Here is a 26,621-nt window from a genome sequence, read left to right on the forward strand (position 1 = left end):
TGTGGTGCACAGGAGAGGAGAGAGAGAGAGAGAGAGAGAGAGAGAGAGAGAGAGAGAGAGAGAGAGAGAGAGAGAGAGAGAGAGAGAGAGAGAGAGAATAACGGGCTGACAGCTGTAACCTGCGGCACGCGTTTCCATGGCTCCGTGTTTCGGTAAAATGGCTCTGCCTACGGGGGAACTTGCAAAATACTAAATACACGCGATGTCTCCCAAAAATACGTTAGGGACTGACAACAACAAATGTCAGAAAATACAGACAGGCCTAATTTAGTGGTCTCGACAAGGCATTTTGGTCCTTGTTAATTCATGTCGTTTGGAATGATTTGACGGATAATATAACATTTGACAAAATTACATTATTAAGAGTGACAAATGTTATACAATAATATTCATAATCACACTGTAAAATGAAGACTGGCAACCATCCTCTTACCCTGCTCGAGATCCCGTTGATCGTACCATGGTTCCTCTTCCTCCGTTATAAACTCCTCCATCCTTCCTGCACGGAGCATCGGTGCCCGGTTCTACTGTTGTTAACGATGACCGGCGATCGGCTCTGAAAAATCTGGCGATGGGCTTCGCCCGGAAGCGAAACCGCACATAGAAATCTCGAAGTGCGCAGCCTCCCGGAGCTGTAACCCTTTCAGCGGACTCGGTTACACTCGGTAGCGGGGCTGCCCTGCCTCGCCCCCCACGCGCATGCACCAGCTGCTCAACGTTCTGAAAAAAATCCCTTTCTAATCTGTGTGACGAATCATTTCATCTTTTTTGGGCCGCACTCGAGAACTGTGGGAAACCGTGACCTAAAAACAGTTAGACCGATGGCAATACAAGTCTCGTTGATTAGTCCTCATCCTCTTTATGTTCAATAGGCTTAATTTGTGCCAACCATACGGCACCGACAGTATGCCCGATGTAAAGGCACATCTCACATCTGTTCGGTCCAACAGACGGAGTAGATACGGTGTCGCTGATTAGCTATTTCATAATGTCTTGATTCTGTGATAAACAGTGCTTAGCCCTCCATCTTCCCGCCTGCACCACGCGCCATGCTCGATGCGGAGTCGGTGCTCAGTGCCGACGTCTCCCCGTCTTTTCAATCATCCATTCAGAAACAAGTTACCACCGTTCTCTCGTCCCTGTCCCGACGAAAACAACGAATAACTACTTTGTCCGTCCATGTGAGACGGTGTAGTACAGCGACGCAGTATATCTGGCACTGAGGCACGTTACAAACAATAACAATATAAACAGCAAGACGCAGTGCTAGTTTTGTCCATCAGCATCATCAGATATTTTATTGTAAACAGCTGGGTCGAAGAGAACAGGCAAGGACTACACAGCTTGTCTTTATGGCTTCAGCGTTCAGAAGTCTAGTCCCCTTTGGAGCACAGCAAGATAAATGGTCTTTGCAGTTTGTAGGTTCACGAGTGACTAATGTCCAGTAGTCCTCTCACAGTGGCCCTCCCCTGGCTTGACACTCACATTCACGTCCAACTTCATTGCTAATTAATTAACCATTAAGACAAACAAAATGATCTTACGAAATGTAACACACATAAGGACCCCTGTTACCGACATAAACAATAGACAAAACATGGACATAAAAGTTGACAAAAACTAACCAAAAATGTCAGTTTAAAATAACAATTTCCCTGCATAATGTCCATCCAGCTGTAGACTCAGTCCTCCAGCCTGTTAAGGATTCAGCAGCAGCAGAAGAAGAAGAGTTTGGTTGGACAGGACCAGAGAAACGTCACAGATTCTGAGATTACAAACATTCCTTCCTGTTCAGTCCCAAAAATGGTCTGTATCCAGTCAGACATGTTTCACTGCTACATCAGAGTGGCAGCCTGTTTCTGGGCAACCTGTTTCCTGGCAGCGTGTGTGCAGACTGAACTGTTCTGGGGCATAGCAACAGTCAGTCAAACAGTCAGTCAAAAGCAGCAGCATACTAGGCTCAGAAGAAGAGGAAGAGGAGGAGGAAGAGGAGGAGGAGTTAGTTCCCTCCTCAAGTGCCTCCCTCCATCTCTCCTCCCTCCATCTCTCCTCCCTCCATCTCTCCTCCTTCCATCTCTAGGAGGAGTGTGTGTTCATTCTCTCCAGGTGTCTCCAGTCCTCCTCACTTTCACAACGTTTCACTCCACTAAAGAACTTCTTTATCAGAGCCTTGGCCTCCACCTTCACTGTGGACACACAGAAAAAGATTACACACATACATACACACACACACACACACACACACACACACACACACACACACACATATACAGGTCCATATGTATTAGAGGGACAATTTTTTCAAACCAGTTTTTTGCAACACTAAACGGACACCTCTTTCCACTTATGCTAGAAAGATGTAGTGAATCTTCAAAAATTTTATTTGAGCCATACAGCACAAATCTCACTTCAAAAGTTAGATACACACATCAGAACTCAAGATACAAGAACCTGACGGAATGCTGTATTAAGAGGACACAAGATAATGAGGTACTTAGCTCCGCCCATGACACAAACAGTAATTGCCAGGACCAACTTTTTTATCAGGACCATAGCCATACACATACACAAACGTGAAGTTTATGTGTATTAAAAAGGCCAAACATGGATAAATGGAATATGACTAAACAGAAAGAAGTAGACTGGATTTTACAGCGCCTTGACCACATATCAGAGCAACAGAAATGTATTTGTGAACAGAAAGGAAAACATTTATAAATGTCAAAATGAAATTATGCATGTCTACTAGACCAATGCATGTCTAACAGTGTTCCAGTTACAACAGGCCTGGTGTTGGATGTGGTGTTAGATGTGATGTTGGATGTGATGCACTGTAGCTGTATGGTGTTAGATGTGATGTTGGATGTGAAGTACTGTAGCTGTATGGTGTTAGATGTGATGTTGGATGTGAAGTACTGTAGCTGTATGGTGTTAGATGTGATGTTGGATGTGATGTACTGTAGCTGTATGGTGTTATATGTCATGGATGGGATGTTGGATGTGATGTTGGGTGTGATGTAGGATGTGATGTTGGATATGTTCCAGCTCTGCTGCAGGGTGTTGTATCTATCCAGGATTTTCTTTTCTTTTCAAAGTTACGCCCCGATTCCTTACAAAATCTCTTATGTTTTGGATAGAGCGACCAGCCAGAGCAAGATTTTCAGCCTTCTTGCATTGCTGGCATTCAATCATAGTGGCCAGTTTCCCTTTTTTGATGTGTTGGCCAAAATGTCTCATGACTGCGGCAACCTCCATGGGAGACCAAAGATGCTTTTTTGCTCTCCTGGCACTTTCCAGAGATACTAGAAAAAAAGACAAATAAATCAATGAAAACCAACTCCACTTTAAACATGTTTTAAATAAGGAATAGTAGTAGTAGTATAAACAGTATCGCGCAGAAAGAAGAGAATGGTCATCATATTGCCTTTGGGTGGTATGGATAATTTATTTTTATCATTCTTCAGTTATACTTAAGTAACTTGGTGTTTAGTGACTGAGTATGTGTTTTCGCATTTACCAGAATGTTTCTTCGTGTTCTTTTTTCTGCTGGGCCCTTTGTCCTTCTTTTTTAGTCTTCTGTTGCGTTCTTCCCCCTTAGCATCTGTGTGTTGACTTTGTGCTGAAATGAAGAAATAAAGACAAATAACAATGGATGAGCATTTATTTGTTGTAGGGTAGGGTCCTTAAATACGGTGAAGTCCAAGATGCTCAAGCAACTGATGGATGAATAATAAATAACAAATACATTCACTGTAAAGCGCTTAGGCTGGAACATTATTTGCTTCCAAGTTGATTTGTCATTATGAATGATATGATTAGAAGTGCTTTTATTTTGAAGGCACTGTCGTTGCTGTCGTGCGTACTGAAAAGCAGCAGCCAGGCCTATATGTTCCTTGTTGCACTGTAATGTATTCAAAAAGTTCATTGTTAGATTGAAAATAATTTCCTGGTCATCGGTTAAAGCTACTACTTCTGTAATCTACATTCACATCACTTGAAATTTAGCTTACATGCCTCCCATTTACCTGAACTGTTGCCGTGACAACAACATTGAAACGAGTGAAGAAGGTCTGAATCCACAATGCATTATTTCATAGCCTAAAAGCAATCAAAGAAGGTGACATGTAGACTGAGGATAAGAGTTAACCTTGTGATAATGGCGCAGGTTCCTCGACAGGTTGCCCGACCATCAACAGTTCTGCACAACCTGTAATAAAATATAATATACTTCATTACATACATAGAAATAAAGATGAGTATTACAGAGAAAGTTTGGTTAACTTAAGTTACCTTTGCCATGTCATGTCACTGCATGTGTCATTTGGCACATGCAGTTAAGTTTGGACAAAAGCAGACTTTCACAGAATAAACCAGGAAACGTTGAAAAATCTAATTGGCATACGGCACCCTTTGCCATCTTTGTATGTGACTTCATAGAGGCCCACGAGTAGAACGCAAACCAACTGTGGATGTCTGTTTGCATGAGCACTCAATTGCTATCTCGGACAAGTCATTCAGGCCCTTAACATGTTCTAGTATTTCAGATACAAATTAATAAACCCCTTAATATATGTCTGAAATACTAGAAAACTGTAAGAAATGTTAGTTACTGACTTGACAGTAAAATTAAAATTGGTTAGGAATACAACATAACATGTAGTTACACAGTTAAAAGTCTAACCATTTGGTGACAATAAATAAAACATCATCACCATAAATAAAACAGATTTCAGAAGAAAAAAAAATATATATACTGTATATATCATATATATATATATATATATATATATATATATATATATATATATATATATAACACTGTCCTTACCAGTCTGTGGATATGTGAGATTTCCTTCATCAACCTCACTCTCAGCATCGACCTCACGCTCAGCATCGACCTCACGCTCAGCATCGACCTCACGCTCAGCATCGACCTCACTCTCAGCATCGACCTCACTCTCAGCATCGACCTCACTCTCAGCATCGACCTCACTCTCAGCATCGACCTCACTCAACTGTAGGTTGTCTAATAAAATAAATTATATTGCCTTAATGAATTATGAGGTTAAAGTGTTATAAATTGTCCACTCACAATGTGTGTTCCATTTTGCTACCATACATTTGCTAGAAACAGGTCAAATCTTTTATGTAAACCACTTTAAATAGCCGTACCTTCAATTTCTATCTCGTCAAGTGTTTTGCCTTGAAGGTTTCTGAGAGACCCTTTCTCCATGGCAAGGAGCAGTTTGGATATTTTGGCCAGCTGGGTAGTAGCCTCAGGAAGTCTGTAATATTCACGATGAACGCGAATATCGTGGCCAAGGAAGTTAGCAACTTGGTCCAATTCGTGATTCTTGAGGTTCAAGATCTGAGACAAAGTTGCAACATGTTTGCGTAATTGTGTTGACCTGAGGAGCTCAGGGTTTTCGGCCCCACATTCACTGGCATAAAGCCTCAAACAGTCCTGTCCTCTGTAGGGGGTCAGACAATGAGGTCTGGCAAAAAGGAACAGGTTTTCGTCCAGAACACCACAGTCTTTTCTTTTTTCTACTAGGCGTGTTATGGCATTCACCATGTCTGGTGAAAGTAACACTGCAACTTTCCGGCCTCTTTTACCCCTTAATTCAACACGACTAAAGTGTTGACAAAGGTGAAGTTCAAATTCTGTCAGTCCAAATGCGACGTCCTTATGCAAGGGACTTGTGTCTCTCTCCAAAAAGCCATTCATCGGCATCTTTGAAATTTCTCCCCCTCTTCTCCTGTTAAAAAGTATTACGTTTGCCATGGTGGCTTTACACAGTTCACTGTATGATTTTGATGAACTATGGTGTTCCAAGTCTTTCAATGCTTGTTCTGTAGTCTTCTCAAGATGTCTGTGAAGACGTTGAACATCTTCTGTGAAAGGAAGAGTGGAAGGCTTGTTAAACTTCCGCTCGTTCAGCGTAGTTAAAGCGGTGTGAGAGATGAGTTCAGACCACTTTGTAGAATAGAGAGTTTTGAAACTCTGGGTTGACTTTATCAGCGTACTGTCTTCTGCCATGAGTGCTCTGCAATATAAAATATCACTGACTTTCTGTAGTGAGTGACCTAACTTTAGAGCAAGGGATGGAGTACGGAAGCAGTGCTTTTCTTCATCATACCCAGATACTTTCTTGACCGCTTTGATGACCACATCAAAATTTGCAGGTCTCACAGCATCCTCAAGAGTATGTATTGAGAATTCCTTGCGAAGCGTAAGCAGAAGTCTTCCAGTCTCTCTGAGTTGCTGGCGAATGTACTGATGTTTGGTGGGATCCTGTCCATATTTGTTGAAGAATGATTGGGCCAGCTGAAGAATGGAGAAGTCACTTCGCACAGTAGAAGTTGTCTCATCATCTTTCATAACAGCTAATATGTTCCAAACACCTGGTGATATCTGCTGACACAGTGATGACTCATTCATAGAGGCCAAAGACAAAACTTTATTTCTTCCAGTCTCTGAAGTAGCTTCTACTGGTTTTGAAGAACATTGTCGAACATGTCGCCACAGATCTCGCCGGAGATATAATGCCTGGCAGTAGATGCAGTGAATGTAGTCTTTTGCATTGTACTTTTTCTTTGATGTGCGTCTTAGTTTTAGTGATCCAACTCCACTCACCAAGACCTCTGAGTTATGACTGTGGTTTCCCTTGTTGCGAAGCTTTAAAAGCATTTTCATACGTTTTTTGGACCTCTTGGGAAGACTTAAAACTTGAGCAACATCTGCATGTGTTTTCTCATGAGTTTTTAAGTGACGTGTAAACTTTGTCTGTATCTTTCCACAAATGTAGCAGTAAGTTCTATTTCTGAGCAAGGCTGATGTATTTGAGACATTTTCCGCTGTAGCATCAGCACCATCATCAACCATAATGCCTTCGGCATCAGCGTTTCCTACTTTGGCAGTAACTCTTGATACTTCAAGCTGAGTTGTGCTGATCATATCTTCAGGTACTGATTCTGCATCTTTAGAAATTGACTCTCTGTCTTCCTGTACAAAACTTCCTTGGTGGTGTCTTTTCTTTTTGGAAGCAGACTTGCTGGTGGAGACCTCACAATTCTGTACTTGTTTGTGACTGATTTCTAAAGGCTCTGATCTGTCATCCCACGAGCTGTTTGAATCATCTATGGAATCAGGAACATACTCCTCTTCTGATGATGCCACCTCACTTGAACTTTGTTCTGTACAGACCTGATAATGATTAAAAAAACATTTATATTTTGTATACTTGGAAAGCATTTCACCGAGAATAATTCTACTAAAAAGCTTACCACTTGCAGAAGTTCAGTGACGTCCACATTGTGTTTAATATAACACTTTTTGTGCCAGGACTGATTGCAAACTAGACAGAGAAAATTAAGAATTTATAAAGAAAGGCAGCATGCTAAGTACTTAAAGTCAGTGCAGCAGCAAATGACTAATTTTGAACATATAGCACAGCTACACATGGAATAGTTTTTTGGACCTTTGTACCTTTACATCTCACACCACTCCATTTCAGAGGAGAAAAAGGTCCTCCACATGTAACACATTTTTCTAAACTTGACATTTCGACAGGGATGACATCATGATCACAGTCCTGTTTACAAAAAAAAGGAGTGTAATCGTAAGACAGAAATTTGATCCTAACGAACACTTGTGTAGTGTAGAATATCAAAACCAATTAATCGTTTGTACTATTTTCCTATTTTAACATGAATTAAGGATAAAAGTGACATGATTTGTATGTGTTATTATCCCTGTTGTGAATGAAATTGTTTAGAAATTAACTTAAAACCTTAAATCTATATTAATTTAAGTAAATTAAACACCTGTAATAAAAAAAGAAAAAAACTTAACAAACAAACAAACTAAAACAGAACAAAAACATACACTCACTGAGGAAAAGTTTGGACCCAACTTCTCTTCCTCATTAAACTGAGAAGGTGGATCTAAACTTTTGACTGGTAGTGTACATCTTAACACAAGGCTGAAGTGGATTTATAGTCTTCATAATGTATTAACTTAAATTTGAAATTACACAAAACCTGTGAATCTATACACAGCTGAATGCAATTCTTATGAATTCATATTTAAATAAAGTTAATGTATAACTGCTGAATATCATTCTCATGACTTTATTTTAGACAATAATTATGCCTTAAAAGATGAAACTTACCTCTAGTGTGTTGCCTGAAAAGGATCCGCATGCGTCCACATCCTCAGCCTGGCATGGCATCTCTTTGGAGATCTGAGATGTAAAGAACAATCACTGAATGAGAGTTTGTTTCTCATGTACAGTACTCAGTCCTCCTTATTCCTGCACCTTACATGTTGAGTATTACACAGGACCTGTGTGTCTGCGCACTTCTTAATGTACTTTCATTCCTTTGTACATGTAATTTCAAAACTCAATCCTCCAAATTCCTGCACCTTACATATAAAGGTTACATCGTACTTGTGTGTCTGAATACTTCTGAATATCATTCTCATGACTTTATTTTAGACAATAAATATGCCTTAAAAGATGAAACTTACCTCTAGTGTGTTGCCTGAAAAGGATCCGCATGCGTCCACATCCTCAGCCTGGCATGGCATCTCTTTGGAGATCTGAGATGTAAAGAACAATCACTGAATGAGAGTTTGTTTCTCATGTACAGTACTCAGTCCTCCTTATTCCTGCACCTTACATGTTGAGTATTACACAGGACCTGTGTGTCTGCGCACTTCTTAATGTACTTTCATTCCTTTGTACATGTAATTTCAAAACTCAATCCTCCAAATTCCTGCACCTTACATATAAAGGTTACATCGTACTTGTGTGTCTGAATACTTCTGAATATCATTCTCATGACTTTATTTTAGACAATAAATATGCCTTAAAAGATGAAACTTACCTCTAGTGTGTTGCCTGAAAAGGATCCGCATGCGTCCACATCCTCAGCCTGGCATGGCATCTCTTTGGAGATCTGAGATGTAAAGAACAATCACTGAATGAGAGTTTGTTTCTCATGTGCAGTACTCAGTCCTCCTTATTCCTGCACCTTACATGTTGAGTATTACACAGGACCTGTGTGTCTGCGCACTTCTTAATGTACTTTCATTCCTCTGTACATGTAATTTCAAAACTCAGTCCTCCTTATTCCTGCACCTTACATGTTGAGTATTACACAGGACCTGTGTGTCTGCGCACTTCTTAATGTACTTTCATTCCTTTGTACATGTAATTTCAAAACTCAATCCTCCAAATTCCTGCACCTTACATATAAAGGTTACATCGTACTTGTGTGTCTGAATACTTCTGAATATCATTCTCATGACTTTATTTTAGACAATAAATATGCCTTAAAAGATGAAACTTACCTCTAGTGTGTTGCCTGAAAAGGATCCGCATGCGTCCACATCCTCAGCCTGGCATGGCATCTCTTTGGAGATCTGAGATGTAAAGAACAATCACTGAATGAGAGTTTGTTTCTCATGTGCAGTACTCAGTCCTCCTTATTCCTGCACCTTACATGTTGAGTATTACACAGGACCTGTGTGTCTGCGCACTTCTTAATGTACTTTCATTCCTTTGTACATGTAATTTCAAAACTCAATCCTCCAAATTCCTGCACCTTACATATAAAGGTTACATCGTACTTGTGTGTCTGAATACTTCTGAATATCATTCTCATGACTTTATTTTAGACAATAAATATGCCTTAAAAGATGAAACTTACCTCTAGTGTGTTGCCTGAAAAGGATCCGCATGCGTCCACATCCTCAGCCTGGCATGGCATCTCTTTGGAGATCTGAGATGTAAAGAACAATCACTGAATGAGAGTTTGTTTCTCATGTACAGTACTCAGTCCTCCTTATTCCTGCACCTTACATGTTGAGTATTACACAGGACCTGTGTGTCTGCGCACTTCTTAATGTACTTTCATTCCTTTGTACATGTAATTTCAAAACTCAATCCTCCAAATTCCTGCACCTTACATATAAAGGTTACATCGTACTTGTGTGTCTGAATACTTCTGAATATCATTCTCATGACTTTATTTTAGACAATAAATATGCCTTAAAAGATGAAACTTACCTCTAGTGTGTTGCCTGAAAAGGATCCGCATGCGTCCACATCCTCAGCCTGGCATGGCATCTCTTTGGAGATCTGAGATGTAAAGAACAATCACTGAATGAGAGTTTGTTTCTCATGTACAATACTCAGTCCTCCTTATTCCTGCACCTTACATGTTGAGTATTACACAGGACCTGTGTGTCTGCGCACTTCTTAATGTACTTTCATTCCTTTGTACATGTAATTTCAAAACTCAATCCTCCAAATTCCTGCACCTTACATATAAAGGTTACATCGTACTTGTGTGTCTGAATACTTCTGAATATCATTCTCATGACTTTATTTTAGACAATAAATATGCCTTAAAAGATTAAACTTACCTCTAGTGTGTTGCCTGAAAAGGATCCGCATGCGTCCACATCCTCAGCCTGGCATGGCATCTCTTTGGAGATCTGAGATGTAAAGAACAATCACTGAATGAGAGTTTGTTTCTCATGTACAGTACTCAGTCCTCCTTATTCCTGCACCTTACATGTTGAGTATTACACAGGACCTGTGTGTCTGCGCACTTCTAAATGTACTTTCATTCCTCTGTACATGTAATTTCAAAACTCAGTCCTCCTTATTCCTGCACCTTACATGTTGAGTATTACACAGGACCTGTGTGTCTGCGCACTTCTTAATGTACTTTCATTCCTTTGTACATGTAATTTCAAAACTCAATCCTCCAAATTCCTGCACCTTACATATAAAGGTTACATCGTACTTGTGTGTCTGAATACTTCTGAATATCATTCTCATGACTTTATTTTAGACAATAAATATGCCTTAAAAGATGAAACTTACCTCTAGTGTGTTGCCTGAAAAGGATCCGCATGCGTCCACATCCTCAGCCTGGCATGGCATCTCTTTGGAGATCTGAGATGTAAAGAACAATCACTGAATGAGAGTTTGTTTCTCATGTACAATACTCAGTCCTCCTTATTCCTGCACCTTACATGTTGAGTATTACACAGGACCTGTGTGTCTGCGCACTTCTTAATGTACTTTCATTCCTTTGTACATGTAATTTCAAAACTCAATCCTCCAAATTCCTGCACCTTATATATAAAGGTTACATCGTACTTGTGTGTCTGAATACTTCTGAATATCATTCTCATGACTTTATTTTAGACAATAAATATGCCTTAAAAGATTAAACTTACCTCTAGTGTGTTGCCTGAAAAGGATCCGCATGCGTCCACATCCTCAGCCTGGCATGGCATCTCTTTGGAGATCTGAGATGTAAAGAACAATCACTGAATGAGAGTTCGTTTCTCATGTACAGTACTCAGTCCTCCTTATTCCTGCACCTTACATGTTGAGTATTACACAGGACCTGTGTGTCTGCGCACTTCTAAATGTACTTTCATTCCTCTGTACATGTAATTTCAAAACTCAGTCCTCCTTATTCCTGCACCTTACATGTTGAGTATTACACAGGACCTGTGTGTCTGCGCACTTCTTAATGTACTTTCATTCCTTTGTACATGTAATTTCAAAACTCAATCCTCCAAATTCCTGCACCTTACATATAAAGGTTACATCGTACTTGTGTGTCTGAATACTTCTGAATATCATTCTCATGACTTTATTTTAGACAATAAATATGCCTTAAAAGATGAAACTTACCTCTAGTGTGTTGCCTGAAAAGGATCCGCATGCGTCCACATCCTCAGCCTGGCATGGCATCTCTTTGGAGATCTGAGATGTAAAGAACAATCACTGAATGAGAGTTTGTTTCTCATGTACAATACTCAGTCCTCCTTATTCCTGCACCTTACATGTTGAGTATTACACAGGACCTGTGTGTCTGCGCACTTCTTAATGTACTTTCATTCCTTTGTACATGTAATTTCAAAACTCAATCCTCCAAATTCCTGCACCTTACATATAAAGGTTACATCGTACTTGTGTGTCTGAATACTTCTGAATATCATTCTCATGACTTTATTTTAGACAATAAATATGCCTTAAAAGATAAAACTTACCTCTAGTGTGTTGCCTGAAAAGGATCCGCATGCGTCCACATCCTCAGCCTGGCATGGCATCTCTTTGGAGATCTGAGATGTAAAGAACAATCACTGAATGAGAGTTTGTTTCTCATGTACAGTACTCAGTCCTCCTTATTCCTGCACCTTACATGTTGAGTATTACACAGGACCTGTGTGTCTGCGCACTTCTAAATGTACTTTCATTCCTCTGTACATGTAATTTCAAAACTCAGTCCTCCTTATTCCTGCACCTTACATGTTGAGTATTACACAGGACCTGTGTGTCTGCGCACTTCTTAATGTACTTTCATTCCTTTGTACATGTAATTTCAAAACTCAATCCTCCAAATTCCTGCACCTTACATATAAAGGTTACATCGTACTTGTGTGTCTGAATACTTCTGAATATCATTCTCATGACTTTATTTTAGACAATAAATATGCCTTAAAAGATGAAACTTACCTCTAGTGTGTTGCCTGAAAAGGATCCGCATGCGTCCACATCCTCAGCCTGGCATGGCATCTCTTTGGAGATCTGAGATGTAAAGAACAATCACTGAATGAGAGTTTGTTTCTCATGTACAATACTCAGTCCTCCTTATTCCTGCACCTTACATGTTGAGTATTACACAGGACCTGTGTGTCTGCGCACTTCTTAATGTACTTTCATTCCTTTGTACATGTAATTTCAAAACTCAATCCTCCAAATTCCTGCACCTTACATATAAAGGTTACATCGTACTTGTGTGTCTGAATACTTCTGAATATCATTCTCATGACTTTATTTTAGACAATAAATATGCCTTAAAAGATTAAACTTACCTCTAGTGTGTTGCCTGAAAAGGATCCGCATGCGTCCACATCCTCAGCCTGGCATGGCATCTCTTTGGAGATCTGAGATGTAAAGAACAATCACTGAATGAGAGTTTGTTTCTCATGTACAGTACTCAGTCCTCCTTATTCCTGCACCTTACATGTTGAGTATTACACAGGACCTGTGTGTCTGCGCACTTCTAAATGTACTTTCATTCCTCTGTACATGTAATTTCAAAACTCAGTCCTCCTTATTCCTGCACCTTACATGTTGAGTATTACACAGGACCTGGGTGTCTAGACACTCAAATATATCACATACCAGTTAATATTTATAAATATAAGATCAGTATAAATCTATCTACATGTGACAGTTTGTAAAATTATAGTACTGAACAAGTTGAAATAGTGTAGTCTGATTAAGTCTTTCTGCCAAATTGGCTTTTTTAGGCACTATGCTCATCACTTCTATATTTTTGACTATATTGACACTGTACTACAACTTGATATACCCTTTAAAATTGTGTTCAAAGCTAGTAGAATGATCCTTGACAGTATCGTTACAATTCTATATACCTTGCTTCTCCACGGCCAGTCAGAATCACCATAATTATAAGTGATTTCTTCCCCTGGACCAATATCTTTGAGTGCAAATAAACAGAGATAGGGTCTTCCATCCACTCTTGTAACCTTCATTTTGCTGTTTGGATTTGCCTCTTCATCATTTACCAGTCTCCCTAATGATCCATCCTCTCTGGCAGCATCAACACTGAAATATCAAGTATGCAATAAGAATAATTACACCACGGAAGGAAAATGATTTAGCATATTTAGTGTTAGCATGTCTGGAAATGTTTACATCACTGTGTTAAGATTCAAATTTAGAAAAAAACGCACTTTAAAACAGCCACATACCATAACTGTTGTCCATTGAACTGGAAATCAAACATAAAAACCTTGAGTGCATCATGATAAACTTTCAATCGGTTTTCTTGTTCCTTTCTACTTATGACTTCCCCTCTGTACTCAATAAGGAAATCTCCCTTTGGAAAGCACCGGCAGCTGAACACACCCCGACCTGGAGGTACATATAATAAACAAAGTACAATAATAAACTTTAAACAATGCAGAGTTGTTAAATAGTAGCAATTGAGATTATTAACTCTCTCAAAATCTGTTAATTTATTTAATGTGATGTCTTTCTGTGATTAGTTAAACTATTTTTTAACTTTTCTAAAATGTTTCTGTGGATTAATCCATAAACAATTATTAAATAAAGTATCTATCTAGATATACAATTATCTTCCCAAGAAGATATAAAATATAAACTATAAAAAATAACAGCTTCTATTTTGAGCAGTTGATTGTCTCCTTTGAAATAAGAAAGATGTTCTGATCATATTACAAGATCTATTCTCCTAATGTGCAGTTTAAAAATAGATTATAACCTTGTATGTACGAACTCGGGAAACCTTTGCTAAATAAACTCACAACTCACCTTTATATGAATTTATATATTTGACATCAAACCCTTCCTTATCTTTACCCAAGGAGCAATAATAACTAGCATCATCTTTAGGATTTGTTTTCGCTCTCTGTGGCCTTGTTCCTGCCATCTCCTGCAGAGATCAGATGTTAACTTGAGCAACAACACATTACTGGATACAATATGATTTAATGATATTAGATGTTATTTTTCCAAAACGGAAGCTAGCTAGCTCTAGTTAGCTTCGGTTACCTAGCAACCTAGCATAATACTCGTAGCAATGCTACTACCTGCTAGTGTTACTTGTTAGGGATATGAAACATAACCATTAGTCAATGTGCAAGCAGCTGTTCTGTTGAATAAATATATTTGTAAATCTGATTTTGAAAGAGTCAGTATGCCTACGTGCCTCCCCAGCCAAGAACCTCTCCGCACGTCACTGGCCACTTGCTAATAACTAACGCTAGCTAAACTGTCATAGATCAGATGTTTTGGTTCATACAAACATCAAGTAACCTAATCCATTCTGCATAATTTACCTTTAGTCATTGTTTTAGCAGATTACATAACAATATGTACCTAAATGTGTAAAGAATATTAAATGGGTCTTACCTCGTCCTCCACGCATGCAGGGATGAGAGGTGTTCAATTAGAAAGTACTGATGTTTCGCGGCAAAACTTGACGGATTGTACCACGTTGATAGAAGAGGAGGGGTATGACAAAATAAGAATTCCTTTTTCGTTTCTAAAGAGCATATTGTTTGATTTATTCAGGAAGAAGAAAACAATTTACTTACGTAATATTTTGTTAATTTCATTCAATATTTCAAGATACATGGTTTATAATACATTTTGCTTTTATCGTATTGCTAACTCATCCCCTGTGTAAATAGCGATTTGAATTGGAAGGACAGTGTAGTAATTATCAGGACCTTCCGGCAGACAACCAATCAGCATAAGACGCTGTGTGCATATTCATGAAGTCTTGCTAGTACACAACCTGCCGTAGGGGGCGCTGTGGTGATACACAGATTGTACACACAAATCATGTTTATATGTATTAAACGGACATCTTGTTTTTTTTGCATTTTTAGGGTTAATAGACCAATAGAAACCATTCTACACTTTTAGAATTTGGTCGAAATTAGCAGGACACTGCTCCTGTCCTGTTAATTCAAAATGTCCTTCTAGTGTGGTGTGTATTCGGACCAATTGTCCTGTTAAAACACATTGACAAACACACACACACACACACACACACACACACACACACACACACACACAGGGTTCCTACCTTGTCCCCTCCCTTGGCCCCGCCCTTCAGCCAGCAGGTGAGACAGGAAGCGGGCGAACGACTTGAACAGCTCCTAGACAGAGAGGTCAAAGGTCACAACAGTAACTGAGATGATGATGAGCACCTCTCCTCCTCTCCCTCTCCCTCACCTTGGTGCTAAACTTCCCCTGGGTGTAGTAGGGGTCCAGGCAGCGCACAACAATGTCCGCCACCTCCTTCCTGCTGGCCGGTTGTGGGGGGGCCGTGGTGGGGAGTCTGGCCGTGGGGCCCAGGGGGGGCTGGGAGGAGGACGGGGCCCCCACGGCGCCCCCCCGAGGCTCCACCAGGGTCTCCTGCACCTGGGGGTTAAAGGTCACCTTCCTCCTGCTCTCCTCAAGGGGTCGGCTACGTTTGGCCGAGGGCTCTCTGTCTGCCCCCCCGTCCTCTGGTACCTGGAACACAGAGAGAGAGAGACAGAGACAGACACAGAGACACAGAGACAGACAGAGACAGACAGAGACAGACAGAGACAGACAGAGACAGAGAGAGAGAGAGAACATGTGTAGTGTCGGTATTTGGCAGTATTCTGACACAGACCATTCTCTGAGGTTCTAGAATTTCAGATGAGGTTCTAGAGTTTGAGGGATTCTAGAGCTCTGGTAGATAGAGGGGTCGTCCACACCTCTGGAAGGAGCAGAGGTCTGTTCCGGTGTTCCTGACGTTTCTGCCTGAGGGACAGAGAGATGGCGTTACGGTGACAACCGCTAATCAAGATGGTTATGACAATGACATAGACGGAAAGTCTTCATGTCTGCATCTTACTCTGTGTGACCCTCCGCCTCTCGCTGAACTTCCTCTTTCACCTCCTGTGTTGTGGGGGTCTCTTCCTCATCATCATCATCCACCTTCTCGTCCAGAGTGATGACTTCTGGGATGGCTTCCACGGGGACCATCTCTAGTGGACTGGTATCCATAGAGACCGTATCTGTGGGGACCGTGACAGGTGAGTGTTCCTGAGCGCTGATAGGCTGAGGGGCGTCCTCGGCCTCATGAGATGACATGCTATTGGCTCCCTTCTCTAAAGCCCGGTCCTGGCTGTCAGTCTGTTTCTTTCCAAAGTACTGAGCGATGCTCCTGGTGCTCTTTGCGGCTTCCGCTAGCTTCAGCTGCTTCTTACTCAGCCCTTTACCCGCCGTTTTGGACGGGCTGTTTACACAGAGTCTGCTGCCTGCTTTAGAAGGGCTGTCAGCCGACAGCTTGTCGCCTGTGTCTGAGGGGCTGCTGAGGGCGGCGGCCGTGGCGTTGCCTTCGCTCTGATGGAGGAGGTGACGGAGGAGGTGACGGAGGAGGTGACGGAGGCCAGGGCCACAGGGGTGTCAGGGTGGAAGCCCCCTCCAGAGGCCCCCTCAGGGATGGAGGTCTGCAGCAGCTCTCTGGCTGTCTGAAAAGGGTCTGAGGAACCCCTGAGACCTGCTCCGATCCTCTTCCTCTTCAGCTAACACACACACACACAGGCAGGGAACATACACACACACACACACACACAGGCAAGGAACATACACACACACACGATGAACCACTAGAACATTAGAAGGAACTTCAAATGTGTATGAGTCACTGGTAACAGCTTATCAAGCTTGTCTGCTTGTGTGTGTCTTACTGTGTGTGTGTGTGCGTGTCTCTCTGTGTGTGTGTGTGTGCGTGTCTCTGTGTGTGTGTGTGTGTGTCTCTCTCTGTGTGTGTGTGTGTGTCTCTCTCTGTGTGTGTGTGTGTGTCTCTCTGTGTGTGTGTGTGTGTCTCTCTGTGTGTGTGTCTCTCTGTGTGTGTGTGTGTGTCTCTCTGTGTGTGTGTGTGTGTGTCTTACTGAGTAGATCTGGGAGGCGGGAGTGAAGCCAAGCAGCTCCACAGGAAGTGAGGAAGAGGATGGGCATGATTCATCCTTAACTCCACTCTTCATGTCTTTGGTCTCCTCTCCCCCTCCCTCTCCCCCTCCCCCTCCTCCCCCTCCCCCCAGCGAGGCTGTCAATCCCTTCTTCAACTCTGAAACCTGATGGAAACAGAGGGATGAGTTCAACAAGCACAAGCATGCTGGCCTGTCACTCTCTTAACAGAAGGACAGAGAGGAAGAGACACCTTTGTCTGACACTATAATCCACATGACAGCGATGGATGGTGACAAAAACACACAAAACAGAAACAGCTGTTTTGTGCAGCTGTTCCCCTGTCTGTCCACAGGGGTCGCTGTGGAGCCTCACCCTCTTCAGCATGGCGGCCTTGTAGAGGTTGGTAGACTTGGCGTTGCGGAACGCCTCGTGTTCCATCTCCACAGCCATGGAAACGGTGTCCTCTGCTGCCCCCTGCTGGCTGGAGAGCGCCTGCTGTAGCAGCGCCAGGCAGTGCTCTCTGGCCTGACACACACACACACACAGTCACACACACACACACACACACACACACACAGTCACTTGGAGCCACAGAGAGGTAGTGTGTGTGTCTGGTGTCTCTTGCCCATCATATACCGTGTAAAACTGTACCGTAAAAACAATCCCTGTGTTACTGACTGTAAGGGACTGACAGTGGTTGAAGAGAACGTCCCCTCCCATCTATTGTTTGTGAGTAGAAGTGATGGAGTGGCTGCCTGTGTTATTCATTTGAGCTCTGATGATAGTGAGTCACAGCATTCCAATGGGTACATTACTCTCAGCAACATGTGGAATGCGCATATTGGTTTGCAAGTGTGTGCGTGTGTTTGTGCGCGTGTATGTATGTGTGTGTGTGTGTGTGTATGGTTTAGTACCTTTACAGTTAACCTGGGGATTTTCTGGCTGCTGGCTTCCTTCAGTAGACATCCAGCATCTGCACACACACACACACACACACAGGGTCAGATACATGTGTCTCCATGAGCTATCTCAGAGACTGTAGATCAGTACTCACCTGGAGGAACAAATTCCACTCTGCGGCCCTCAGACCCCTACACACACACACAAACACACATTTTAGTTTTAACACACTCCATAGTGTGTTAGGAAGCATTGTATGTCTGTCTGCCTGTCTGTCTGTCTGTCTGTCTGTCTGTCTGTCTGTCTGTCTGTCTGTCTGCCTGTCTGCCTGTCTGCCTGTCTGTCTGCCTGTCTGCCTGTCTGCCTGTCTGCCTGTCTGCCTGTCTGCCTGTCTGCCTGTCTGCCTGTCTGCCTGTCTGCCTGTCTGCCTGCCTTAAGGAGTAAACTAAGGCTTGCTGAGGGAGTAAAGGTTATACTATGAATGCACGGCAGCATGTGTGTGAGTGAGTGCTACTACCTTCCGTAGGTTAATCTGCTTCTTGAAGAGAACTCCAAACTCCTTCTTCCTGATCTCAGAGTCGTCTTCTCCGTCTCCTCCCTCCCAGTCCTCATCATCATGCCTGGAACATCATCATTATCATCATCACCATCACCATGCCTGGATCACCATCACCATCATCTTCACACATATACCTACACATCTGTGTGTGTGTGTGTGTGTGTGAGGAGCAGAAGGGTTAAGGGTCATCAGGACAAGATACCTGTCAGACCACCTCTGCTACATGGTGCGTTACCTCTCGAAGCCGTAGCCCTTCCTGCCCCCGGCGTAGAGCTGCCGGTCGAAGCCGAAGGGCCCGCTGGGGCCGGGCGCGGCCATCATCCTGGTCCTGAGGGCGGAGCCCTTCTCCAGCTGGGCCCGCACCGCCCGGGGGTCCCGACAGCAGTCACACGCTCCGCCACACACGGGGGGGGCGTCTCCAAAGAACTTAGAGATGGTGGCATGGCGACAACTGGAGGGATGGGAGAGAGAGGGGGGGAGAGAGAGGGGGGGGAGAGGGGGGGGGGAGGAAGAGAGGGAGGGGGAGGAAGAGAGGGGGGGGAGGATGGGAGGGAGGGATGGGGTGAGTACACCAAAATCCTCCTCAATACCACACTGCCCTGATAAGACAGCAGGGAGGAAAAAGATGATGACGAAAGTGATGATGATGAGGAGGAATACTGCAAGATAATGAAATATGATTGGTAAAACCCTCTGTCCAGACCAGTACGGTTACTTAATGATCAATAGCTTCTCATTGTGCACCAGGTCACCCACAACAGTGATCAATGTGTGTGTGTGATCAGATCAACACACGCATGCCTCCACTATCACTCAGCACCAGCCATGAAAACAGAATCAACGTGAAATAAGATAGAGGACTAGTACAAACCAAAACAGATGGATGCATGCGTACACACAAACCCTTTCTCATTGTTTCAAATGCATGCACGCACACCCCTTTCTGTCTGTCTCCAGTACATAGACACAACAATTTCCTCAAGTTCAGATTGTTGCGGAGAGAAGAGGGAGGGAAGAGGGAGGAGAGAAAACTGTAGAAAAAGAAGGAAGGAGGCAGAGAGAGAGAGAGAGGCAGAGAAAGCAGAGAGAGAGAGAGAGAGGCAGAGAAAGCTGAGAGAGAGAGAGAGAGAGAGAGAGAGAGAGAGAGAGAGAGAGAGAGAGAGAGAGAGAGAGAGAGAGAGAGAGGCAGAAAAAGCAGAAAGAGAGAACAGTACATAATGTAACACACAGAACAAGTTTCTACAAAAGAGACACAACCCTATCAAGGCCAAAAGTACATAACACACACACACACACACAGGGTCTCTTGGGAGAGCACTACACAATCCACCTTAACAACACACACACATACTAACACTACTTTGCTTAAAGAAGAATGCCTGTCTCCACGGTGATCAAAAGGGGGGGGGGGAGATGTCCTACCACAAGGGGGGAGGAGTGAACATAAACAGAGAGAAAGAGGGAGGGAGAGAGAGGGGGGAGAGAGGCATGCTGTAAAACAGGGGGGGAGGCATGCTGAAAGAAACAGGCATTGAGGTCGGCATGCAATAGGAGAGAGAGTGACAGAGAGAGAGAGGAAGGGAATGAGCGAGGGAGAGAAAGAGGGAGGGACAGAGAGAGTGAGTAACTTGTCTTCCGTTAATGTAAGCCAGACAGCAGAAACATGCAGCAGGAGTTGTAACTGTGTAGCTGTGTAACTGTCAACAGAGTTGCACAAGCACTGGTCCTGTCCTGCTGGAACACCAGGAGCCAGGACAGAGAGGAGCACAGCTGGAGGAAGGAAGACTGGAGAGGAAGAGAAGAGGACTGGTCAAATAGATTTAAAAAGAGAGAGAGAGAGAGAGAGAGAGGGAAGAGAAGCGGAGAGGTGGAGGAGAGGCACAGGAAGCAGAGAGCTGAGGCCATTGGACTAAGCGAGAACAAACAAAGGAGAAGAGGAGGAGGAGAAGAACTGGTGAAAAGAAGAGGAGGAGGAGAAGAACTGGTGAAAAGAAGAGGAGGAGGAGAAGAACTGGTGAAAAGAAGAGAGAAGAGGAGGAGGAGAAGAACTGGTGAAAAGAAGAGAGAAGAGGAGGAGAAGAACTGGTGAAAAGAAGAGAGAAGAGGAGGAGGAGAAGAACTGGTGAAAAGAAGAGAGAAGAGGAGGAGGAGAAGAACTGGTGAAAAGAAGAGAGAAGAGGAGGAGGAGAAGAACTGGTGAAAAGAAGAGAGAAGAGGTCTGAGTGAGTGTGACCAGCTGGAGATGTTGTGCTACTGTACAGTGTGTGTGTGTGTGTGTGTGTGTGTGTGTGAGTGTGTGTGTGAGTCTGTGTTTGTATGCTAATGAGATGTGGGAGGATTTATCTGTGCTAACCCTAATCCTGAGCAGCCTGTTAGGCTGACAACATCACCTCTGTCATTCTGCACTGCAGGGTCATCCAACACACACACACACACACACACAGACACGCACACACACGCACACACACACACACACACACACACACACACACACACACAGACAGACCTCCCCGTCAGGCTCATACAACACTGTGACTGCCTCAGGTAAGAGATGTGTTGCTTCTTGGGTCTTAACAGACTTGTTCACTTCTAACAGCACTACATAGTCACGTAACCTGCTGTGTGTGTAATATACTTTAAGTGTGAAAATGACCAATTCTCCAGGTTGTTATATCATGTCTGTGTGTGTCTAGTGTTACATATGTGTGAAAAGGACTTCAGTGTGTGTGTGTGTGTGTGTGTTACGTGTGTAAGCCTGTCATGAAGACAACAGTAGAGGGAGGATCCTGCTATGGAGCAGTGGACCTGGGTTCAATACAGGTGTGTGTGTGTGTGTGTGTTTAGGCAGGTTATGAGTCTGTGGGGGACTTGTTCCAGGGTGAGTTCACTATGAGTGGGTTATTGTCATTAAGAGACTCACCTATCTGGAAAGAGACCCAATCACATTTACCCAGCGCGTCCAACCACACCTAAACACACACAACCAGAACAACCACATGTTTGTGAGCAGCACCCTCCAAAACTGGGAGAACATGCTAACAGTCTTTCCCTGCTCAGTCTCTCCCTGTCCAGTCTCTCCCTGTCCAGTCTCTCCCTGTCCAGTCTCTCTCTGTCCAGTCTCTCCCTGTCCAGTCTCTCTCTGTCCAGTCTCTCTCTGTCCAGTCTTTCCCTGTCCAGTCTTTCCCTGTCCAGTCTTTCCCTGTCCAGTCTCTCCCTGTCCAGTCTCTCTCTGTCCAGTCTCTCCCTGTCCAGTCTCTCTCTGCTGTGTGCAGCACATCACACAAACAGATCTACCTAGACGAGACGCTTTTCCTGCTGGATTCATCCTGGTGTTCCCGCCTCTGTCTTCCACAGGTCAGCCAATCCCAGCGCCAGCTCCCTCACTAGCACTGACCAATCAGAAGTCCTCGTTCTGAGTGACAGCTGTCCTGAGCCAACAGGATGGAGGCTGGGAGCGAGGTGCTCGGCCTTCTGGAGAAGATCTGGGCCAAGCTGCAGGGGCTTCCCCATGCCAGCTCTATAGAGATAGGAGCCTTCTTCATCCTCCTCCTCTTCATCAGTAAGATCCTCACACACACTAGCTGACACACACCTGTGCGCACACACACACACGCTAACTTTCCTCTCTCTGCCATCCTCCTCAGTGGTTATCATCCTCATGATGGTTTTAGCCTGTGTGACCTGTTGCTGCTGTCGCAAGACCCATCCCAAAGGACCCCACCCTTGACATATATTTAGACAGGCATCAACAGGGACTTCTATGAATCTGTAGAATAAACACCCAGGCAGACAGAGCTTAGTTATTAGTACATGTGTTAAGTTATATTATGTTGTTATAGTGCCATAGACCATCTTTATAAACAGGCTATCTATACGGACCTAAGGTCTAATTGATGAAGGAGGACCCCCACAGAAGAAAGGGAGACAGAAAGTGCACTACAGAATGGAAGACACATTTAGTCAGGCATTCTGTATGGACACCCCAAACATCTTCAGAATGGAGATGCAAACCCAGCACAGCACAGCAGACTAGGAGCGACGTGGACGGTGATGACTGAGCTGTTCTAGACAGGCGCTCAGCGGACGCCTGTGTAGACACCCACCCTGGCCAGCTCTCCAGGTGTCCAGGAGAGGCTACATTCCTTGGAGCGCCCCTGAACCAGGGCAACACCCGAGGCTCTGACTGAGGAGGGGAGGGGCTTACCAGGAGGGGCGAAACGTACATAGGGGTGGGGCTTACTGGGTGGGGTGGGGCTTACTGGGAGGGGCGGGGCTAACTTTATGATGGTGCCAAAAAGAAAAAGCTTTTAACACTTTAAGAGGAGAAAGGGATGCAGCCTGACCCCTGCTGGAACTATCTGGAACTGCAACAGTGATCAATGTATTTTCTTTTACTTAAAATACTGCCTGTTTAATCAGTTATCGGTATGATTAATATGTAGCTACGATGTATAACATTTGTCACATCAACAATATATCAATGATGATTGTATATCTCTAAACATTAAACTGTCATTTCCTATATTTTGGTATATGTTGAATATGTGAATGAGTGAGATAATGAGTGTGTGTGTGTTCGTGTGTGTGTGTGTGCGTTTAACTCACGTCTCCTGCTCACAGAAGGACACCATGGCTTCAAAGTCGGCGATGGCAGCTTTGTCCGTTTCCTTCTCTGAGCCTCGTTTTGCCTGAGCAGCACCATGACAACACCATGGTTACAACTGATGTTCACACACATACACACACACAGGCATACCCACACGCTCACACACACACACCTGCTTGCGAGCCTGCTCCTTGCGTATGAGGAAGTTCATCTGCTCCCTGTCCCTGGGGGAGTAGTAGGTCCTGCAGCTGGAGGGCAGGCCGTCCCGCCCCGCGCGGCCTGACTCCTGGTAGTAGCTGGCCAGGGACTTAGCCAGGTTCCAGTGGGCCACGAACCTGCACACACACACACACACGGTTAAGATTGTAGGAGTCGGGTGGCTGGCGGTTAGGGAATCGAGCTAATAATCTGAAGGTTGCCGGTTCGATTCCCTGCCGTGCCAAATGACAGTGTGTCCTTAGGCAAGGCACTTCACCCTACTTGCCTCGGGGAAACGTCCCTGTACTTACTTTAAGTCGCTCTGGATAAGAGCGTCTGCTAAATGACTAAATGTAAATGTGAGATTGTGTTAGGTCTGTGTTTGGGAACATCGCTGGCCTTTAGGACCCGCCCACCTGACGTTGGCTTTGTCCACTCCCATGCCGAAGCTGATGGTTGCCACGATCACCAGCACCTTCCCCTGCATCCAATCAGACTGGGCCTCCGTGCGATCTGCCGTCTTCAACCCTACAGGCAACAGAAAGTGAGAGACGCGTGTGTAGTACAGGATTACAGCCCTCCATGTTTGCAGTCCATTCAGAACTGCAGCCGATGTTTGTAGTCCATACAGAACTACAGCCCATGTTTGTAGTCCATTCAGAACTACAGCCCATGTTTGTAGTCCATACAGAACTACAGCCCATGTTTGTAGTCCATTCAGAACTACAGCCCATGTTTGTAGTCCATACAGAACTACAGCCCATGTTTGTAGTCCATACAGAACTACAGCCCATGTTTGTAATCCATACAGAACTACAGCCCATGTTTGTAGTCCATACAGAACTACAGCCCATGTTTGTAGTCCATTCAGAACTACAGCCCATGTTTGTAGTCCATACAGAACTATAGCCCATGTTTGTAGTCCATTCAGAACTACAGCCCGTGTTTGAAGTCCTGCTGGTCAGTCTCACCTGCATGGTAAGGCCTGGACAGGACTCCCAGGCTGGTCAGCTGATGGGCCACAGTTTCACAGCCGTCTCTGGTCCTGCAGTAGACGATCCCACAGCCCTGCTACCAGACACAACACACACACACACAGCTTCAGGAACAGAATATTTCCAGACAACACACAGCACTCATGCACAGATGAAGCATGTGTGCATGAGATCAGATGAAAACAGAAACTGGATCACGATAAAAAGAAAGTGGAATATACAAAAAAGAGATGCAAGATGAGAAGGACAGAAAGAAAGAGAGGATCTGATCTCCTGCTCCTACCTGTGTCATCCTCGCGGCCCCCGGGGCCACTCCCCACAGGGCCTCTGTGACGAAGGCGTGCAGGTGAGCGTAGGGCTCATCCAGCTGCTCACGGAACACCACGTCGTAGTGCAGGTTACTACGAAACACCGGCGTGGTGAAGGACAGCGGTGAGCGCAGCCTCAGGGACTTGCTGATGTCTTCCTGAACCTTTTTAGGCGCCGTGGCGGTCAACGCCACACACGCCACCCCGGGAAGACGGGCTCGCAGCTCACCTAGCTTGAGGTAGTCCGGCCTGAAGTCATGCCCCCACTGGGAGACGCAGTGGGCCTCGTCCACCGCCAGATATGAGACAAGCCTCCGGGAGGAGAGGCTGGTCAGGCAGGGCTTGAACCCGGGAGAGGTCACCATCTCTGGGGTGATGTAGAGCAGCTTCAGCCTGGGGCTTTCGCTCTCCAGGTCGGCCATGATGAGGCGGCGCTCGGCGATGGGGAGCTTGGAGTTGATGGAGCAGGCGGGGATGTTAAGGTCTCGCAGGTGCTCCACTTGGTCCTGGTGGAGGAGGAGGAGGGAGGAGGGAGAGGGAGGAGGAGGGAGAGAAAGGAGAAAAATGTGTCGAGACAAAAACAAGAATATGAAAGACATAGATGAGAGAGTGACCCAAAGAGAGCAGAGAGGGAAAGGTAGACTGGCAGATAGGTAGACTAACTTGTATGAGAGCGATGAGGGGGGAGATGACCAACGTGATGCCATCGGCCAGCATCGCTGGCAGCTGGTAGCACAACGATTTCCCTGCCCCCGTGGGCATGCACACAAACACATCGCGGTCTCCTGCACGGTGAAGAGACAATGTATCTGTTATTAGGTAGTATCTAGAGGTATACTGGCAATAACGCCCCTTAACATGAGATGGCTTGACAGGTGCCAATTTAGACTGCTTCTGCAAAACTCCTGTGTCGTCTATCGAGTGGGATAAATAGCAAGTTTAATGTTATGAGACTACACTGCTATCATAACGTCGTTAGTTACTTAGTCTCAGTCTCCATCAAATCACTGACAAAATAGCTTGCTAATTTGCCGGTTAGGGCTAAGCGTTAGGGTTAGCGACCGTTGTGGTAGCTAGCAATTTAGGTCCTAGTCTTCGTGGGTGTGTAATCTAAATTATTTATAATCTATACCTTTAATAACGGCCTTGACCGCATCCTCTTGCTTCTGTGAACGGAATACATCAAACCCAAAATGGGTTTTTAGCGCCTTTTTAAGGGAAGTCATCACTTAGAAAGTGAAACTCCAAACTTGACAACAAACTTCACTCCGCTCAGCCACCGGCGCGTCGCATTACGATGACATCACAGTATTCGTGCATGGCAGAAATGCTCATGGCAAACGTTTATACATATTAATTCCCGTTAAACATATTTAAATACATGAATTTCCCACATAATTTGCCTCCACTGTGCAATCGACACACAAAACAAACAAAAGTCAAGTACTTTGTTTAGCAAGAGACAACGCAAAACCAAGTCCGATTGGACTAGCAGACACACCTTTGTTCCTT

The 26,621-nt window shown here is 44.1% G+C and overlaps 3 protein-coding genes and 2 long non-coding RNA genes across 10 annotated transcripts in view; 1 reads left to right on the forward strand and 4 right to left on the reverse strand.

Moving 5' to 3' along the window:
* cdr2l (cerebellar degeneration-related protein 2-like) overlaps window positions 1–596 on the reverse strand; it is a 6,635-nt gene extending 6,039 nt beyond the window's left edge. The window contains 1 exon segment of the mRNA XM_047019511.1: window positions 434–596. Coding sequence (XP_046875467.1) covers window positions 434–512 — 79 coding nt within the window. The 5' untranslated portion in view covers window positions 513–596.
* A 679-nt stretch (window positions 597–1,275) lies between these two features.
* On the reverse strand, window positions 1,276–26,452 carry recql5 (RecQ helicase-like 5). Its single transcript, XM_047018942.1, has 19 exons — window positions 26,242–26,452; window positions 25,773–25,894; window positions 25,085–25,615; window positions 24,778–24,874; window positions 24,223–24,334; window positions 23,781–23,943; window positions 23,608–23,690; window positions 19,238–19,453; window positions 18,961–19,063; window positions 18,598–18,634; window positions 18,458–18,516; window positions 17,916–18,068; window positions 17,525–17,707; window positions 16,956–17,155; window positions 16,483–16,884; window positions 16,343–16,388; window positions 15,831–16,112; window positions 15,682–15,754; window positions 1,276–2,186 (listed from the first exon to the last, which is right to left on the reverse strand). Exons 1-19 carry the CDS (start codon window positions 26,333–26,335, stop codon window positions 2,077–2,079), a joined length of 3,066 nt encoding a protein of 1,021 aa, XP_046874898.1. The 5' UTR covers window positions 26,336–26,452; the 3' UTR covers window positions 1,276–2,076.
* LOC124466951 lies at window positions 2,364–7,595 on the reverse strand. 3 transcript variants are annotated; one of them, XM_047018941.1, is made up of 7 exons: window positions 7,490–7,595; window positions 7,288–7,358; window positions 5,173–7,207; window positions 4,829–5,026; window positions 3,746–4,207; window positions 3,518–3,619; window positions 2,364–3,302 (listed from the first exon to the last, which is right to left on the reverse strand). In XM_047018941.1, the coding sequence occupies exons 1-5, from the start codon at window positions 7,563–7,565 to the stop codon at window positions 4,143–4,145; spliced, it is 2,445 nt and encodes an 814-aa protein (XP_046874897.1). In that variant the 5' UTR covers window positions 7,566–7,595; the 3' UTR covers window positions 2,364–3,302; window positions 3,518–3,619; window positions 3,746–4,142. The 3 variants fall into 3 exon arrangements, 2 of the variants coding, with proteins under 2 accessions (XP_046874897.1, XP_046874896.1); XM_047018940.1 differs by having other exon boundaries at window positions 3,518–4,207; XR_006956020.1 differs by lacking the exons at window positions 5,173–7,207; window positions 7,288–7,358; window positions 7,490–7,595 and having other exon boundaries at window positions 4,148–4,207; window positions 4,829–4,959.
* On the reverse strand, window positions 12,943–15,664 carry LOC124466956. Of its 3 annotated transcripts, XR_006956022.1 has the most exons (5): window positions 15,000–15,664; window positions 14,400–14,520; window positions 13,817–13,979; window positions 13,478–13,670; window positions 12,943–12,982 (listed from the first exon to the last, which is right to left on the reverse strand). It is a non-coding gene; the product is annotated as an uncharacterized LOC124466956 (long non-coding RNA). The 3 variants fall into 3 exon arrangements; XR_006956023.1 differs by lacking the exon at window positions 14,400–14,520; XR_006956021.1 differs by having other exon boundaries at window positions 13,817–14,520.
* On the forward strand, window positions 21,158–23,524 carry LOC124466957. 2 transcript variants are annotated; one of them, XR_006956025.1, is made up of 3 exons: window positions 21,158–21,822; window positions 22,357–22,561; window positions 22,647–23,524. It is a non-coding gene; the product is annotated as an uncharacterized LOC124466957 (long non-coding RNA). The 2 variants fall into 2 exon arrangements; XR_006956024.1 differs by having other exon boundaries at window positions 21,158–21,546.
* Window positions 26,453–26,621: the final 169 nt, after the last annotated feature.

Source organism: Hypomesus transpacificus, chromosome 4, assembly GCF_021917145.1.
Source record: "Hypomesus transpacificus isolate Combined female chromosome 4, fHypTra1, whole genome shotgun sequence".
Lineage (NCBI taxonomy): Eukaryota > Metazoa > Chordata > Actinopteri > Osmeriformes > Osmeridae > Hypomesus > Hypomesus transpacificus.